The following is a 15,035-nucleotide window of genomic DNA, read 5'->3' as shown; positions in this document are numbered from 1 at the left end:
GATCAAATCACTTGCTTTCACATACGCAACGTTGAAACAGAGAATATATATACAAGCTCAAAAACACAAAAGGGAACGCAAGAATCAACGAATCCAGAAAACCTAATATGAAAAATCATAATCACCCGTTACACATATGATCGAGCTTTTAAACAGAAGAAGAGGAAGAAACAGAGTCGGTTAGATCCTAAGAAACCCGGTTTGATTTAAGGTGAACCAGATCCGTGAATTTGAGATCAATAATTGACAAAATATAAAAGCCCATGGGCCTTGAACAAAACAACGTCACATCACGGACCAGTTTTCATTTCCTTGGACTTTCATCGCCCGGATAGGTGCTGGAGATGTTTATTCTTAGCTCTTATAACTTGGCGGTGTGAGCTTGAGAACTACCTCACACAAAGTAAAAGTATTTCGCCTAGCATTCTCTTATGTTTTTTTTTGACCAAGTCTTTGTATGTTTTTTTCCAAGTGTTCTTCTTGTCTTAGTCTTCCCATAGGCACTTTTGTAAGCGTTTGAGGTTTGTTTTTTACGATCGAAAGTCTTAAAATACATCAATAAATAGTAACGTTCGAGAAATCCTCGAGGAAAAATCGATCAGTACGACGGATCGTCGATCAGTACGCCAAGCGCGATGACCAATTGTGCGAATCAACGGTTCCTCTCGTACTAGGTTGAATTACTATCGCGACGCGGGCATCAGTAGGGTAAAACTAATTAATAGTACTGTTTTAGTGTTTAATTAGTTCCCTCCTTGATTAATCTGCTTGATTACAAAATTCCGTTAGTGATTACGGCATGAAGAGCCAACGGGAAAGACGAAGAAGCATTTCTCGTTCTATGAACAGAGACCACTTGCGCTAACAGGCGGTGCTAAATTTTTTCAGAAATTAAAAACCCCAAAAATCTGTACGATAAACAATTTATTCATTAACTTTTTTTTTTTTTTCTATAAGCATAAGGTAATGGCGAGATTCTTTGTTGCCTTCTTCGTCTCTCTCACACACCCATTAAAATATTGCATCAACTTGTCGGTAAATTAATTTTTGGCTTATTCTATCTTTTCTTTCTCTGTCTTGTTCTTTCAATTTCAACAAATAATAATTATCTGAAATATACAGATGTGTATATATTAGATACACGTATACTACTAGCTACTTCACTGTGTGATCTGATCTAGTTCCTTTTTTTTTTATATAAAAAATAATCGACAATTTCGGATTTGTTTATGCTTTGCTTCACATGAATCACATACGTTCATGTCGATTCCTTTGAGATACTCTTGTCTCGATTTCGTGTTTTTTTTTTTTTTTTTTTCTAATTTAAAATTATTGTAACCACGTGGATTTGCTTGTCCTGGTTTTGTTTTCCTCTCGAGCGCTTTGATGAAATCGAGGAACCTAGTCAATTTCTTCGTGGATCCAAAAACATTGTTGGTTCGTAGTAGCTAGCTTAATAGGTTTCTGCTCTTGATTGGCTCCAGCTGCTTCGCAGATTTTAGGGCTTTTTCTTCTGTTTCTGCTTCGATTCTCATTTTTGAGTCTTCTTCTATATTATTGCTGTAACTAGTCGAGTTGACAAGGTACGACCTTTCTCTTTTATACATAGTTTCTACTTCACTGATTTAGAAACTATGGAATATTCGATTTGCTAAGATATGATTTTATTGCAGCTTCTGGGTTTACGAAGAGACATCTCCTAATTGGAACAAAACCTTTGCTTTCCATTGGGCTGAAAAAAAGCTAGAGTCTTGGAATAGTTTTTGGAGCGTGGTTTATTTAGATGGGAGGTCAATGCTCTAGCCTGAGTCAGTGTTGCAGGAACTCTTCACACAAGACAGCTGTTCTTGAAGCTCCTTATGTTGGTTAGTTTATTTTTCAGTTTCTTATGACAGTACTTACTTGGATCTAAGAAGCTAAGGCATTCTCTCATTGGTGCAGATAATGGAGAGAGTAGTGAGATCACTGATGTTCCTAATTTCCGGGAGTACACATTAGAACAGCTTAAGGCGGCTACTTCTGGTTTTGCTGTGGAGTATATTGTATCTGAGCATGGAGAAAAGGCTCCAAATGTTGTCTATAAAGGGAAATTGGAGAATCAAAAGAAGATTGCTGTCAAGCGTTTCACTAGAATGGCCTGGCCTGATGCACGACAATTCTTGGTATGCATCTTAATCTTTCGGATTTTTTTACTTTGTTTGATCTCTTTTAATCTTGATATTGGGTTTTTGTGCAGGAGGAAGCGAGGTCGGTTGGTCAGCTGCGGAGTGAGAGAATGGCAAATTTACTTGGATGTTGCTGCGAAGGTGACGAGAGGTTACTTGTAGCAGAGTTTATGCCTAATGAAACACTAGCCAAACACCTTTTTCACTGTGAGAATCATTTTTCCTATTTATAGCCTTTCATTTAATAATCTTGCCATGCTATTCTTGGAAGTTATCATGTCTCAAGATTCTAAGTCTACTTTTTATGCTACTAGGGGAAACCCAACCTATGAAATGGACTATGAGGCTGCGTGTTGTTTTATATCTAGCACAAGCTCTTGAATACTGCACCAGCAAAGGCCGTACTCTTTACCACGACCTCAATGCTTACCGGGTTTTGTTTGATGAGGTATTATTATTAGTTATATATATGTATAAGCCACTTTAACTCTTTTTTGGAACCTGTCCATGTTTCTATGCTATTCCTTCGTTCTCTGACGCCTGAAGGGCCTTTTAATAAGGAATGCAATCCAAGACTTTCTACTTTTGGCTTGATGAAGAATAGTCGGGACGGAAAAAGTTACAGCACTAATCTTGCTTTCACCCCTCCTGAATATCTACGAACTGGTATATCATTGGTTTTTTCTCCAAGATTCATATGGTTGAGACTAAGTTGCACGTTCTGTTTGTGTGTGTATTTACAGGGAGAATTACTCCAGAGAGTGTGATATACAGCTTTGGCACTCTTCTGCTTGATCTTCTCAGCGGAAAACATATACCTCCTAGCCATGTAAGTAATTTAGCCAAAATAAGTTTGTTTTCCTTACGAGATTGCAGCTTTTACTTGATGGTGACGGCTGATTCTTTCAATCTGGTTTATGCAGGCCCTTGATCTGATTAGAGACAGAAATCTTCAGACGCTAACTGATTCTTGCCTAGATGGGCAATTTTCTGATAGTGATGGCACAGAGCTAGTACGCCTGGCTTCTCGTTGTCTTCAGTATGAAGCTCGTGAGCGGCCAAACACGAAATCTTTGGTGACTGCCTTGACACCTCTTCAGAAGGACACAGAGGTTCCTATTGATTGTTGGAGCAATTATAAAAACTTGGACCAAGTTTCTGTTGTTAACTCAAGATAAATGTTTCCTTGTGTTGTAAACTGCAGGTCCCATCTCATGTTCTAATGGGGCTACCTCACAGTGGTTCAGTCTCTCCTCTGTCCCCTCTTGGTGAGGCTTGTTCAAGAAGGGACCTGACCGCTATGCTTGAGATCTTGGATAAACTTGGATACAAAGACGACGAGGGTGTCACCAATGAGGTACCTTTTCAGAATTAAGTTGGAAAAACCAGTGGTTTGGCTCTGTTAATCAGTGAATAGCTTCTTTCTTGGTCTTCATGGCGTTGCATTACTTTGTTTTGGCAATGCAGCTCTCGTTTCAAATGTGGACAGACCAGATGCAAGAGTCTTTGAACTCAAAGAAGAAGGGTGATGTGGCTTTCAGGCAAAAAGACTTTAGAGAGGCCATTGAGTGTTACACACAGGTCGGGACTTTTTTTTAGCACTTAAAATGAAATATAAGAAGACATAGCATTGGCCTGATTCTCTTTCTTGAAACTTTTGACAGTTTATTGATGGAGGAATGATCTCTCCAACAGTGTGTGCTCGCCGTAGTCTGTGTTACCTAATGAGTGACATGCCAAAAGAAGCTTTAGATGATGCAATTCAGGCTCAAGTGATCTCTCCCGTGTGGCATGTCGCGTCATATCTGCAGTCTGCTTCCCTTGCTTTCTTGGGAATGGAGAAGGAATCTCAAATCGCACTCAAAGAGGGCTCGAACCTTGAAGCAAAGAGGAATGCAGGTTCCCGAGTGAAGTAAGATATATTGCGTTTAAAGATTTGTCTTTTGGGAAAGATGAAAGAACATCTTACCAAGTAAAAGGGGTTTGAATCTTTTGAGCACAGTGATGGGAAAATACTCCAAGAGCGATGCAAAACTATAGACCCGCTTCTTCTACAGAGATGATTGGTTTTATTGCTCTTATTGTGCCTCTTTTTATGGGCATTGAATTGAAGGAGTCACTTCCTTTATTGGCTTTGAAATCCATTTCCTGAAACTTTATTGTACTAAAGAAAAACCATTATTGCAGAAACCAAAAGAGGTTTTGTTTCTTTTGATCCATTGGTCACACAGACTAATATGTATGAACTCTGTCTTGACAGTCCACAGTGAGAGGGGTTTTGTGGTTAAATTCCCAAAAGTTGGGTGGATCATTCAAATTTTTAACCCGACACAAATCTGTATCTTCAAATTCGTATTTATCAATCTTTTTCTTTTGAACATTGCTGTCCTATATATGACTGTTTATGGGGAAAGAAAATGGTGCAAGCCCCTGTTTCTGAAAACATATCTCCTGCGGGCATAAGCTTTTTCATAAAACTGATCTTATCTGAAAAGGCTTGTGATATTAGGGCAAGGGAAATGTCTTGACGGATTACAAACATATAAAAATGATACACCAAACATATAAGAGGGTCAGATTTGTGAAAGAAAAAAACAAAAAAATGAAAGTGAAGGTGAAAAAAACAAACGGAGAGCAAATTGAGAGAGAGGCTAGTCAGAAGAAGAAGAAGCTCCATGAACACAGTTATTTCACATCAACTCGGGTCCCGGCGTGCAGATTTCCAGACTCTCCTCCGGCAACAAAGCTTGGAAGCAGAAGTGGTTCAAAATTGATGTACACACTGCAGTAAATAGAGGGAGAGAAAGAAAGCTGGATTTGGACACACTATAAATGATCCTAAGAGCTACTTCCCGTTCCCTGGCAATGCGCTGGAATTAGACGCTGTCGCAGCTCTGTTGATGCACCCGCAAGTTCTGAACAGTCGAACACAATGCCAACAAATCAATGAGACAGAACCAAATGTACACCCAATCCATCAAACATTTATTTTATCCTGCTGCAATTTCTACTCTTCACATATGATGGCGAGTTCTTAACAAAGTTGGCTAACTCCACAATTTTTGTAACAATGAAGACAAGGTAAAGATAATTTATGTACTGACCTTGGGCAGTGAAGTTAAACAATGGAGGTAGTGCTCTTCCATTTGGCAGTGAAACATTCGGATCCCGTAAGTCATCAAAGAAGGGGTGTGCACAAGCTTCCAACTAAACAAATGCAAAAAAGTGTTTTGTAGAACTTGAGTTAGAAAATTCCAAATCACACAATGGAGGTTATATAGTTTTGTGGTGTCCAGTAGGATTTAGTCTTACAGCAGTGCAACGAAGGTTTGGTGAATACTGAAGGAGTCTCGAGACAAGGTCTACTGCTTCAGGTGGCATTCGCTTGTGGAAAATCTGAAGAGTTTTGTGCTGCATTAGATTTCATTTAAACATGCACATACACCAAAGAGGCACCTGCGATTATTTAACAAACCTTGTGCCACGGGTGAGCTTTGATTTGAGGAAACTTGAACTCCGTGTAATTGGGATTCATACACCGTATTTCTTCTCTTGTAGGCGTCCCAAGAATCTGGTAGATGAACAGATTAGTAAGATAGTAAACATGAAATATTGAAAAGAGATGAAGGAACATGAGGGATCAGAGTAAGTACCTTGATTATCTCCACCAGCTGATCAATGCCACTTTCCCCGGGAAACAGTGGCTACAGGTGGAAAACCAACAATTCAAATCAGATTAAATGTGATGCTGAAGTAACAATGTAACTAATCAATCAAAAATAAAATGGTTCACCATAACCTAAACTTTGCAATATGTTATATACTCACTTGACCGAGTAAAAGCTCTGCCATGACACAACCGCCGGACCACATGTCAATGGCATTGGTATACTCTGTCGCCCCAAATATAAGTTCTGGGGCCCTGTAGTACCGGGAGCATATATAGGATATGTTAGGTTCACCGGGTACCTGAAGACGCAAAGGGTGTTAGCCATCATTATTCAAATGATAACCCGTCTCCCAGAACACTTCAACAAAACGAAATGAACATACCAACATCTTTGCGCTTCCAAAATCGCAAATTTTTAGTTGATGAGTTTGGGGGTTAACCTATGAAAGACACATCATAAGAGAATCAATGTATTATCCTTTCATACAGCTTACCACCTCAAAACAGAAAATATTCACACTATACCAGTAGATTTTGTGGCTTGATGTCACGGTGACACACCCCAACCACGCGATGTAAGTAGTTCAGCGCACGGCAAATCTGATATTCAATAAAGCAACAGAAATGATAAAATCAACATACGTAAAAATATAAATTTCCCAGGTATCTGAAGCTTTATGCTACACAGATTACTAGGAACGAGTAACTGGAGAGCTTATAGAGTTCACCTGATATGTGTAGAGCTGAACAAAGATAATTGGCATATGCTGATTCATTTTGGTATAGTGCTTAGATGCTCTGTATACAGTTTCGGGAACATACTCAAGGACAAGGTTGAGATATAGCTCATCCTTGTCAGTTGTCGAAAAGAAAGAATGCCTCAGTCGCACAACGTTGGGATGGTCTTGCAAACGCATGATCTGAAGTTCTCTGTTCTTGTATCTTTTATCCTGCAGAACCTTCTTAATTGCAACTTGTTCACCCGTTTCCAAGCACTTGGCCTATACAAAAATCAGACAGAAAGTCAACTTCCGGGAACACAAAAAGTTAAGGATGAGTTTTGTTCCTGCTATAAGAAATTCCACCTACCTGGAACACCACTCCGAATGAGCCGGTTCCAACCACTCGCTGGGCCATGTATGAGATTGTCTGAAACAAGTAATAAAGAGTAATTTAATGATACATCCAACTAATCGTACAGAGGAGAAGAGAAGTGAATAGAGAAACCATCTTTTCATAAAAAGAATTTAAGTATCATGATTAATAGCTTTTCTCAAACACAATGGCAATCAGCAAAAAAGTTAGTTGAATGACCTGCTTAGGCTTTCCATCTCTACCGCCGACTGTGGTTGTAATAACTTGTCCCGTTTCGGTCCCACTGCCGTTTACAACAGTTGTTTCCATATCCTGCACAAGCCAATGAAGATATGAGCCGTGGCTAATGGAGATTAGGATGATATATATAACCAGAAGCCATATAATAAAATTTGATTAAACAAGTCACCTTCTCTTCGCGGTTGGCATTTCGCTCGTCTCTAATCCTCATATCGATCATAACTTCGGGAAGCTGATCATCCACGGTTTTTTCTGATGCAGCAGGCACATTTGACGTTCCAGCAACACTTTCATGTGACAAAATGTCAGCTTTCATCTCAAAACAAGAACTATTTTGGTCGACCTGCATAGGATCAGCACACAAGTTGTCGTTCTCTTGATCCAGCTTGGCTCTCTTCAACGCATAGTCCCCACCCTAAAATCTCAGAAACAAACACCAAAATTGGTCAGGTCAACATTTATCATCAATCAAGAGCACAGTACTCATACCACAATCAATGAAACAGCACAGCAGAGAAAATCAAAGCCGTACAAAAAACATAAGCATTACTAGAATATCTAAAAACTAAAGATCTCAAAGCCTTGAATTTGACTTGTAACATACTATAAACGACATCAATCCGTAATATGTGCATAAAAGTGAGAAAGAGATTTTCCTGCAAAATCAGAAATATAAAATCAATCTGACATTGAAAATGGCATACTTACAGGATCCGAAGAAATCGAGGTCCGACCCGAAGCAATGCTCTTGAGACGACGCATCACGTTCATCTTCACCAACCAAGAGAGGACGAACTCAGAAACCCTAAATCTCCGAAAATCTTCACCACCACAGCTTCATGTGGAGAGAGAGAAAGCAACAAAAAAAAAAGGGAATCAACAGATTCAGATATTTCAAATTCGAATACTCCAAAAGCAAAACCAAAAATCTGGGTTTTGGATTCTTCTTCTTCTTCAAACGAAAACTCTGGGGGAAGGAAGAATCTCCTGTGCGTCGTCCTTCTTCGAGCTTCTTCGGTTTCTTCTCTTGACGACCCAACCAGGTGGAATCTTTCTCTCTCTCTCTCTCTCGTGGGCAAAGCCAATCATGCCAGCCTCGTTCTCTTTTTTTTTTTTTTTTGGTCAAACATTGACTCCTCACCGTTGATTTATCGCAGCAACTCATCCGACGGGTTACGATGAATCCGCCTGATTTCGACAAGCTGTGTTTACTAAAATACCCCTGTATTCTTTGTTTATTCACGTATCCGGGATTAGGCAAAGGATTGGGGTTTTGAATGATTGCATCTAGCCCACGCGGAATATGCGGGCTCTGTATTATTTATTTGACCATCTTTGACCACTTCCCTCTTTTGCTGCAAGATACAGATAATTATACTTATTTCTTACTGTTTTTAGACATTTTTAATAATGTCTGTTCAAAATTTCAACTCCAAGTACATCATCATCCTATGAGGTAATCTATAACAACAATTCAAGTAATTTATTGTTTTACATAGATCATAAGCTTACTACATTAGATTGAGAAACGAAGTAAAATAAAATATTAGTTTAGTTTAGTTACTAGCTAAGAAATGTTAATGAGGAACTGTTTCTACTTCTCGAACCGTTGCCTTGTGGGCTTATCAGAGCAGTATCAATGTAAGCCTTTGCAAAATGAACGGATAAATAATGGGCACAAGATATTATTATCATAGGCCCAATTAATGTATAAGATCTAGGAATCATTGGCCATAACGGGCCAGGCCATAATATGTTAATAGGCTTTAAAATAAAGCCCACTAACGTACGTTTCTCTCTCTCTTTTTTCTTGCTTATTACGTTTCTTCTTTCCAGTCTGCAACTTAAAAACAACATAAAATAGAGAGAAGAAAAAAAAAAACAGAAGGGAGAAAACGACGGCGTAACGTCTAGTTCCTCGCACCAGTCTGTCAAGGAATGACGTGGCGCAACGAAAATGGCGGAATACGTAAGCCCCATATCATGCAAAGGAAGGAGCCAAAGGAATGCATTAAATGAATGAATAAGTCCTGCAAAATACATTTAATGCTCCACGAGAGACAGCTTTTTTTTTTAAACTTGAAACGATACAGATCCCATCCAACATAACATCATCCCAAAGTTCGCGTTTTCTAACCACAACACACCCCACGCGTGTGGCTTACTCGCGCTACATAATAATAATAATACTCGACAAAAAAAAACACAAACACAAACAAAAAGGATAATAGGGGGTTTCCAACCCCAGTCAATACCCGAACCACCAACTCCTCCACCGTGATCGGACCCGAACCCTTTTATGTCGTGGTCCCATCACGATGACAAAGGAGTTGGATTTCGCCACTCGCGCGGTTCGTTCTTGACTCGACACCCCCCCAAATCCCATAGTACAAGACCAAAAAAAGTTATAAAATTCACAACTCATTAAGAAAGAGAACCACAAGGATTAGCTTTCGCACTGTAAAGCAGCCCGAATTTTCTGAACGGTGCATGATATTAGGTTGTTGACAGTCTCCACCGACTCAACCGTCAGTTTTGCCGTTGGGAGATTGTTAACAAGGATTTGAAACGCCACCGTCAAGAGGGATCCACCACCATCCGGTCGCTGTTCACCATCACCGTCAATGCCTCCGTCAGGTAGAACAGCAAAACCGGACGGAAGGAGAGCCACGTAGGATGAATCTCCACCGTTCATCACAACATGCATGGCGGGAATGTCGACAGGCGCGTAGACTACAAGCGCTCCAGATGCGTCTATGCATGTCTCCTGAAGAATTAGCATACTACTCTGATTCGCGTTCATTGCCTGTAGAGAGTTGACAAAACACCAAAATAACCCTTAGCTAAAGTGTTTATTTACGAGAATTGCCACTCTGACTAAACAGTAACGCTTCATGGTGAAAAGAAAAACAAGTCAAAACAACTTTTCAGATAAGTAACCAAAAAATAAAAGGAAGTGGTGAAAAGTCAAAAATATACAGGACCAAGTAAAGGTCGAAACTGTCCTATTAATTTTGACTTTTGAAACGCTTACAAAAGCTGTGACACTTTTGTTTTCTACTTACTAATAAAACATATAAATTGAAACTATAGTGTCATCTTTTTATACCACCCAAATTCCTAACTTGTCCTTTCCCAATCCACTGATTTGTCCGTCATACCACCATCACCCCCAGGGACAAAAACGTCACAATCACCTCATCCATATTCCCCACAAAAACCCAACCAATCACACACACCTAATTAGCTAAACCGGAAACTCTATTATACAGACCGGTTTTACTGAACTAATAGCACCTAACCGGTCAGAATAGCAATGTTAAACCAGGACGAGTACGTGATATGAAATAAAACTTACATTGGAGCGGAGCAGACAGACACCTTGATCTTGACCTTTGGCGATGTGGGCCATCTCCTGCATGGGACCACCGTTGGATAGAATATCCCATTCGCATCTCATCCGTTCATTCCGCAAGAAATCATAGAGACGCTGCGGCGAAGCCGGAAGCCAAACAGAAGTGGCTGCACTCAAAACAATCCCCGGAGGCTCCCCTGGATCATCCACACTCTTACGGGTCATAACTCGAACGTCAGGGTCAACATTTCCGACAGTGAGCTTGCTCCAACTATGGACTGACGGCGCGGAGATTCCCGAGCAGAAGTTGAACGTCATACGTTGAGCTAACTTCAGCATGCTTTTCCGACCACCAGGCGTTATAGCTGTTTTTGCATGTAATATATATGGTCAAAAGTTTTGTAACCAGAGATTAATTATGTTAAGCATATTGACAAGTGTGTAAAAAACGGACATGTGTTGTCGTGAGACGTAACGGAGGAAGACATGAGGATGGCGAGACACTGGCACTGTCTCTGAAGGGTAGCGACCCACCTTTGCGAGCCAAAACCAAGGCCTGACCGTAGCAATGGCCTGTAAAGCTGGTGGATTTGGTTTTCGTCATATTCTGCATGCTCCACCCACGTGACCTGCAAAACCGGAAATCAAATCCTCATTTATAGCATATAAACCAACCGAACCGGTCTAGTTCTAAGTGTATATACTTGCACGATGAGATAAGATGCTAATTTTTAATGGAAGATAATACGATAAAAATTCAAGATAATAAGACAATTGAAATAAATATATATACTAATACTATTTGTAGATGATAAAGACGGGATATACGAGGCCGCATGGAAGATAGGAATAGAAACATGAAAATTGATTTATTTAAACGATGATTAGAAGCTTTTTTCAATACATGCATATGAAATTAATGTGTTCTTTCCAAAATGCGCACAAATAAATTTGGACAGATGCTTCTTGGGAAAAATGAGTTTTTCGATTTTGGAGACACCAGTTGTCGAAAACTTGAAATCTAATCCAGAGAATCCGACAGAGAGAGAAGCATCCGGATCCATAAAATTTCAGCAATATCGGAAGGTTCGGGGATCAAAATTCGAGGAAGAAAAAGCCTATTCAAATCATTTTCTTTTACTATTCTGACATAAAATCTTACTTAAATTATTTAAAAGTAATAACGTTTGAGAGGGAAGAGTAATTAAAAATGAGAATAATGAAAAGGACAAAAAAAGAAAAAATAAATATAGAGTGGAGAATAAACTCGGAAAGATCAAATTTGGAGACGTAAGATGAAAAAAAAAAAAATTGGGAGTGACAGTGAAGTGGGTGCAGCGAGTAATGGCTAAAAAACAAGACTCATAGATGCTTGAGCTTCTCCGTCTAGTGATCACCCAATTAAAACCCTAGAGATCCTAATTTTCTTCATTTTTATCGAATTTTTCAAAATACAGATAATTTAGAGAAAAAGATTCCAATATGTTTTTGATAAATTACTAGTATTATGTAACGCTTTCGTTGGGTTAAAAGAGTTTACCTTAGAGTATCCATTAGACATATCCTGCACTACACAGCCCGATGGTAGTCTCCGGATAACCGGGGCGCCACCGGAGTTTTCCCGGACTGGCTCAATTGATACATCCACCACTGCCCACACACCCTCCGCGTGCTGTTTGCAGAACCGGAGGAAATTAACATTGCGAACCGGAACCAGCGGAGACAAAACTTGTAGCTCCGCATTCATCTGCACGTAGTATATTCAACCGGTTTAGTATAACATAACCAAATATCAAAACCGGAATGTGATTGATTAAGAAGATAATGGTTTACCAGTTGAAGTGCACCATTTATTGTTCCAGCCATCCCACCGGATATAACGTCGGTGGTTGTAGCTCTTGCGACGTTACACGGAAACATCTCCGTCCACCGATTCTGTTAAACAAAAATAATAATCAGAGAGCTAAACAAAGAATGTAGGAAATAAATAAAATAATTGTATATAGTTGAGAACTTACGGAGTCCATTAAGGTCTCGACGAGAGCTAAGCTATCGATGATGACCATACCGGAGGTTCTAGAAGCTTCGGTAGCTAAACCGGTTGGTTTAGTGGATGAAAATGTTCTCATGTACTCATCTTGGTTAAGCTCATCTCTCTCACCGTCTAAGCTTTTGACCCATAACGGTTCTTCACTATGGGCAAGCTTCACTAACTCATCCATGGCGGTTAAAGCAAGCTCCAGCAAAACTGACTTCTGATCAATCCCATCAATCCCCGTCGGCGGCGGTAAGCAACCACCACCACCGCCGAAATCAGGAGGGAAAGCGAAGTTTCCGCCATTGTTGTTGCCGACAGCGAGTTCGAGGGAGGAGTTGTAGTGGTGATGGTGGTGGCCGAGGAATTTACCGGTGAGATTACAGACACGATCGAGCTCGTCTTTTAAACGAGCGTTTTCGATACGGAGATGATGTTCTTCAAGAGAGACATCACCGAGCATGGCAGGTCCACCACAATTGGTGCAGATTGGATTCCTCATTGCTTCACGAATCGACATGTTCTCAGCTCTTAACTTATCGTTCTCTTGTCTCAATAATGCGTTCTCATGCCTCTCTAATTGAGTCTGCCAACGATTTGATTCACACAAGATGTTATTACTTATTACCACCAAACAAAAAGCTTCGATGTTTTTTGGATTAAAGATGTGATTGATATATCTCCTCATACCTTCATCTGAGTCCGACGATTCTGGAACCAGAACTTGACTTGTCTTGTCTCCAAGCAAAGTCTCTTACTTAGTTCCAATCTTTGTTTCTCGTCTGGATGTGGACACTCTTTGAACATACTGATAGATAGAAGAAACTAATTAGATCCAATGAAAGAGATAATGATAATAATATGGATTGTATCGAAGAGAGAGAGAGAGAAGGGATAATTACGATTCGAGCTCTTGGATTTGTTGAGGAGTGTGTCGGTGATAACGTTTCTTCCTAGGAGGCTTATCGGCGGCGTCTTGATCTTCACCGGAAATACCTTCGACGTTATCACTACCAGATCTGCTCTCATGTTCCTCTTCTCGGCTTCTTCTATTCACACTACTCCCATCGAAATTATCGCCTCCTCCGACGTTATTGTTCCTCATCGATGCTTCTCCACGGTTTGTTCCTCTCTCCGGTTGCTCCTGTCCGAACATAGACCAAAACAAATTAGGTTTTTTCATTTTTTATCTTCAAGTAAAAATACATATATTATTTCTAGTAGAGGAGACGACGTCGTACGAGGGCTAGAGAGAGGCCTGAAGAAGCGTAAACAGATTTCGTTAGAGGAGGAGAGAAGAGACTAGCAGCCGCCGCCGCTTGAGCCATAGCACCACCAGGTAAAACGTTAGTTGCGGCGGTGTGGTTTCCATAACTTAAACCGGAGAGGAGTCTTGCTCCGGTAGAGCCACCACCGGGTGTATTATCGAAGAGACTACCGAAGTTCATCAAAAACACAACAGAAACTAACCAGATTTGACAAACAACTAGAGAATTAAGCGAGTAACTTTTCACGAAAAGAGATATGAGTGGATCGAGAACTGAATCACACAAAAGAGGTAAGAATTTAAAAAAAAAAAAAAAAAAAGGAAGAGAAGAGAAGAAGAAACTCAGAAAAATTAAAGAGGAGTATTTATTACTGAAATGGAGGAGAGAGAAAGAGAACGAAAGCGGAAATTTGTTTCAACTTCTCTCTCATTGAGCTTTTCGTTCTCAGTCTCTCTCTCTCTTAAGAATCAATGGTTTCTTCTTTTTTTGTGTGTGTTTCTCTCTCTCTCTTATTGTCTTTCAGAGAGTGATGTGGGGAAGAAGATGAAATGGGTAAACCCTAGTTTTGGGGTAACTGATGAGAGAAGAAGAGTCTTTCTCTCTATATTCACACTTGCATGTTGATATTGACTCTCTTTTTCCCCTTTTTTTTTTTTTGTATTTATTTGTTTATTTTAATTTGAGTTTTTTAAGACAATGAGAGGGACGGTCATGGCTTTTTTAGATTTTGTTTTCTTCTTTTATTACTACCCTTTCATTTTTGTTTAATGCATTTTGACAATTTTTTAGTTTTAAAAAGTGTTTCAACAATTTTAATAAAGTGATGAATCTATTAAATTCAAATCCAAAAGACTCAAACTAGTCTTAAAACTGACCTGACTTTTCTTTTATAACCGTTCTGACTTTTTTATTATTTTTATTTTAACATAATTGTCTTTATATTAAAATCAAAGCTAAAACTGAACTAGCTAATGACATTTGTTTATTTTAACATCTTTCAAATAAAATAATATATTTTTGATAGAAAAGGTAGTGAGTCTTAAGCCAAAACTGTATTAAAGTTAATTCTACTAGATATGGTTTCAAATCCATTTTTTAAAATAATATATCAGATAATAAAGTCAAGTTTGTAAGTATTACCCTTTTTAAACATAGAATTTCAAAAAAGAATCAAGCCAAACCATTGATTGAATGGTCTTACTCCCAT

The 15,035-nt window shown here is 39.3% G+C and overlaps 3 protein-coding genes across 3 annotated transcripts; 1 reads left to right on the top strand and 2 right to left on the bottom strand.

Annotated features, from left to right (window-relative positions):
• The first annotated feature begins 717 nt into the window (after positions 1–717).
• On the top strand, positions 718–4,482 carry LOC9309003 (probable serine/threonine-protein kinase At5g41260). The gene is made up of 11 exons (XM_021022853.1): positions 718–1,583; positions 1,674–1,865; positions 1,942–2,162; positions 2,237–2,372; positions 2,480–2,613; positions 2,726–2,831; positions 2,909–2,994; positions 3,089–3,277; positions 3,370–3,522; positions 3,633–3,746; positions 3,830–4,482. The coding sequence occupies exons 2-11, from the start codon at positions 1,784–1,786 to the stop codon at positions 4,079–4,081; spliced, it is 1,473 nt and encodes a 490-aa protein (XP_020878512.1). The 5' UTR covers positions 718–1,583; positions 1,674–1,783; the 3' UTR covers positions 4,082–4,482.
• Positions 4,483–4,648: 166 nt separating this feature from the next.
• On the bottom strand, positions 4,649–8,257 carry LOC9309002 (shaggy-related protein kinase theta). The gene is made up of 13 exons (XM_021022854.1): positions 7,879–8,257; positions 7,340–7,585; positions 7,150–7,242; positions 6,925–6,984; positions 6,564–6,836; positions 6,361–6,435; positions 6,219–6,275; positions 5,994–6,134; positions 5,819–5,869; positions 5,641–5,736; positions 5,478–5,561; positions 5,270–5,372; positions 4,649–5,080 (listed from the first exon to the last, which is right to left on the bottom strand). The coding sequence occupies exons 1-13, from the start codon at positions 7,939–7,941 to the stop codon at positions 5,004–5,006; spliced, it is 1,419 nt and encodes a 472-aa protein (XP_020878513.1). The 5' UTR covers positions 7,942–8,257; the 3' UTR covers positions 4,649–5,003.
• Positions 8,258–9,208: 951 nt separating this feature from the next.
• Positions 9,209–14,519, bottom strand: LOC110227684 (homeobox-leucine zipper protein ANTHOCYANINLESS 2). The gene is made up of 9 exons (XM_021022852.1): positions 13,802–14,519; positions 13,463–13,704; positions 13,251–13,368; positions 12,544–13,146; positions 12,359–12,460; positions 12,066–12,272; positions 10,980–11,154; positions 10,529–10,890; positions 9,209–9,976 (listed from the first exon to the last, which is right to left on the bottom strand). The coding sequence occupies exons 1-9, from the start codon at positions 14,006–14,008 to the stop codon at positions 9,617–9,619; spliced, it is 2,376 nt and encodes a 791-aa protein (XP_020878511.1). The 5' UTR covers positions 14,009–14,519; the 3' UTR covers positions 9,209–9,616.
• Between the last annotated feature and the right edge of the window lie 516 nt (positions 14,520–15,035).

Source organism: Arabidopsis lyrata (genome assembly GCF_000004255.2).
Source record: "Arabidopsis lyrata subsp. lyrata unplaced genomic scaffold ARALYscaffold_6, whole genome shotgun sequence".
Lineage (NCBI taxonomy): Eukaryota > Viridiplantae > Streptophyta > Magnoliopsida > Brassicales > Brassicaceae > Arabidopsis > Arabidopsis lyrata.
The sequence above is the reverse complement of the archived record's forward strand: the minus strand, read 5'-3'. Positions and strand labels throughout refer to the sequence as shown.

Bases quoted from the DNA above. Each gene is read 5' to 3' on its own strand.
- LOC9309003 (XM_021022853.1), top strand. From the start codon at position 1,784: ATGGGAGGTCAATGCTCTAGCCTGAGTCAGTGTTGCAGGAACTCTTCA. The intron at 2,614-2,725 runs GTATTATTATTA...CCTTTTAATAAG, and splicing joins ACCGGGTTTTGTTTGATGAG to GAATGCAATCCAAGACTTTC. The intron at 3,747-3,829 runs GTCGGGACTTTT...AACTTTTGACAG, and splicing joins CCATTGAGTGTTACACACAG to TTTATTGATGGAGGAATGAT.
- LOC9309002 (XM_021022854.1), bottom strand. From the start codon at position 7,941: ATGAACGTGATGCGTCGTCTCAAGAGCATTGCTTCGGGTCGGACCTCG. The intron at 7,243-7,339 runs GTGACTTGTTTA...TGGCTTGTGCAG, and splicing joins ATGCCAACCGCGAAGAGAAG to GATATGGAAACAACTGTTGT. The intron at 6,436-6,563 runs GTGAACTCTATA...ATTGAATATCAG, and splicing joins TTCAGCTCTACACATATCAG to ATTTGCCGTGCGCTGAACTA.
- LOC110227684 (XM_021022852.1), bottom strand. From the start codon at position 14,008: ATGAACTTCGGTAGTCTCTTCGATAATACACCCGGTGGTGGCTCTACC. The intron at 13,705-13,801 runs GTACGACGTCGT...ATGTTCGGACAG, and splicing joins CAGGCCTCTCTCTAGCCCTC to GAGCAACCGGAGAGAGGAAC. The intron at 10,891-10,979 runs GTCCGTTTTTTA...ATGCAAAAACAG, and splicing joins TACGTCTCACGACAACACAT to CTATAACGCCTGGTGGTCGG.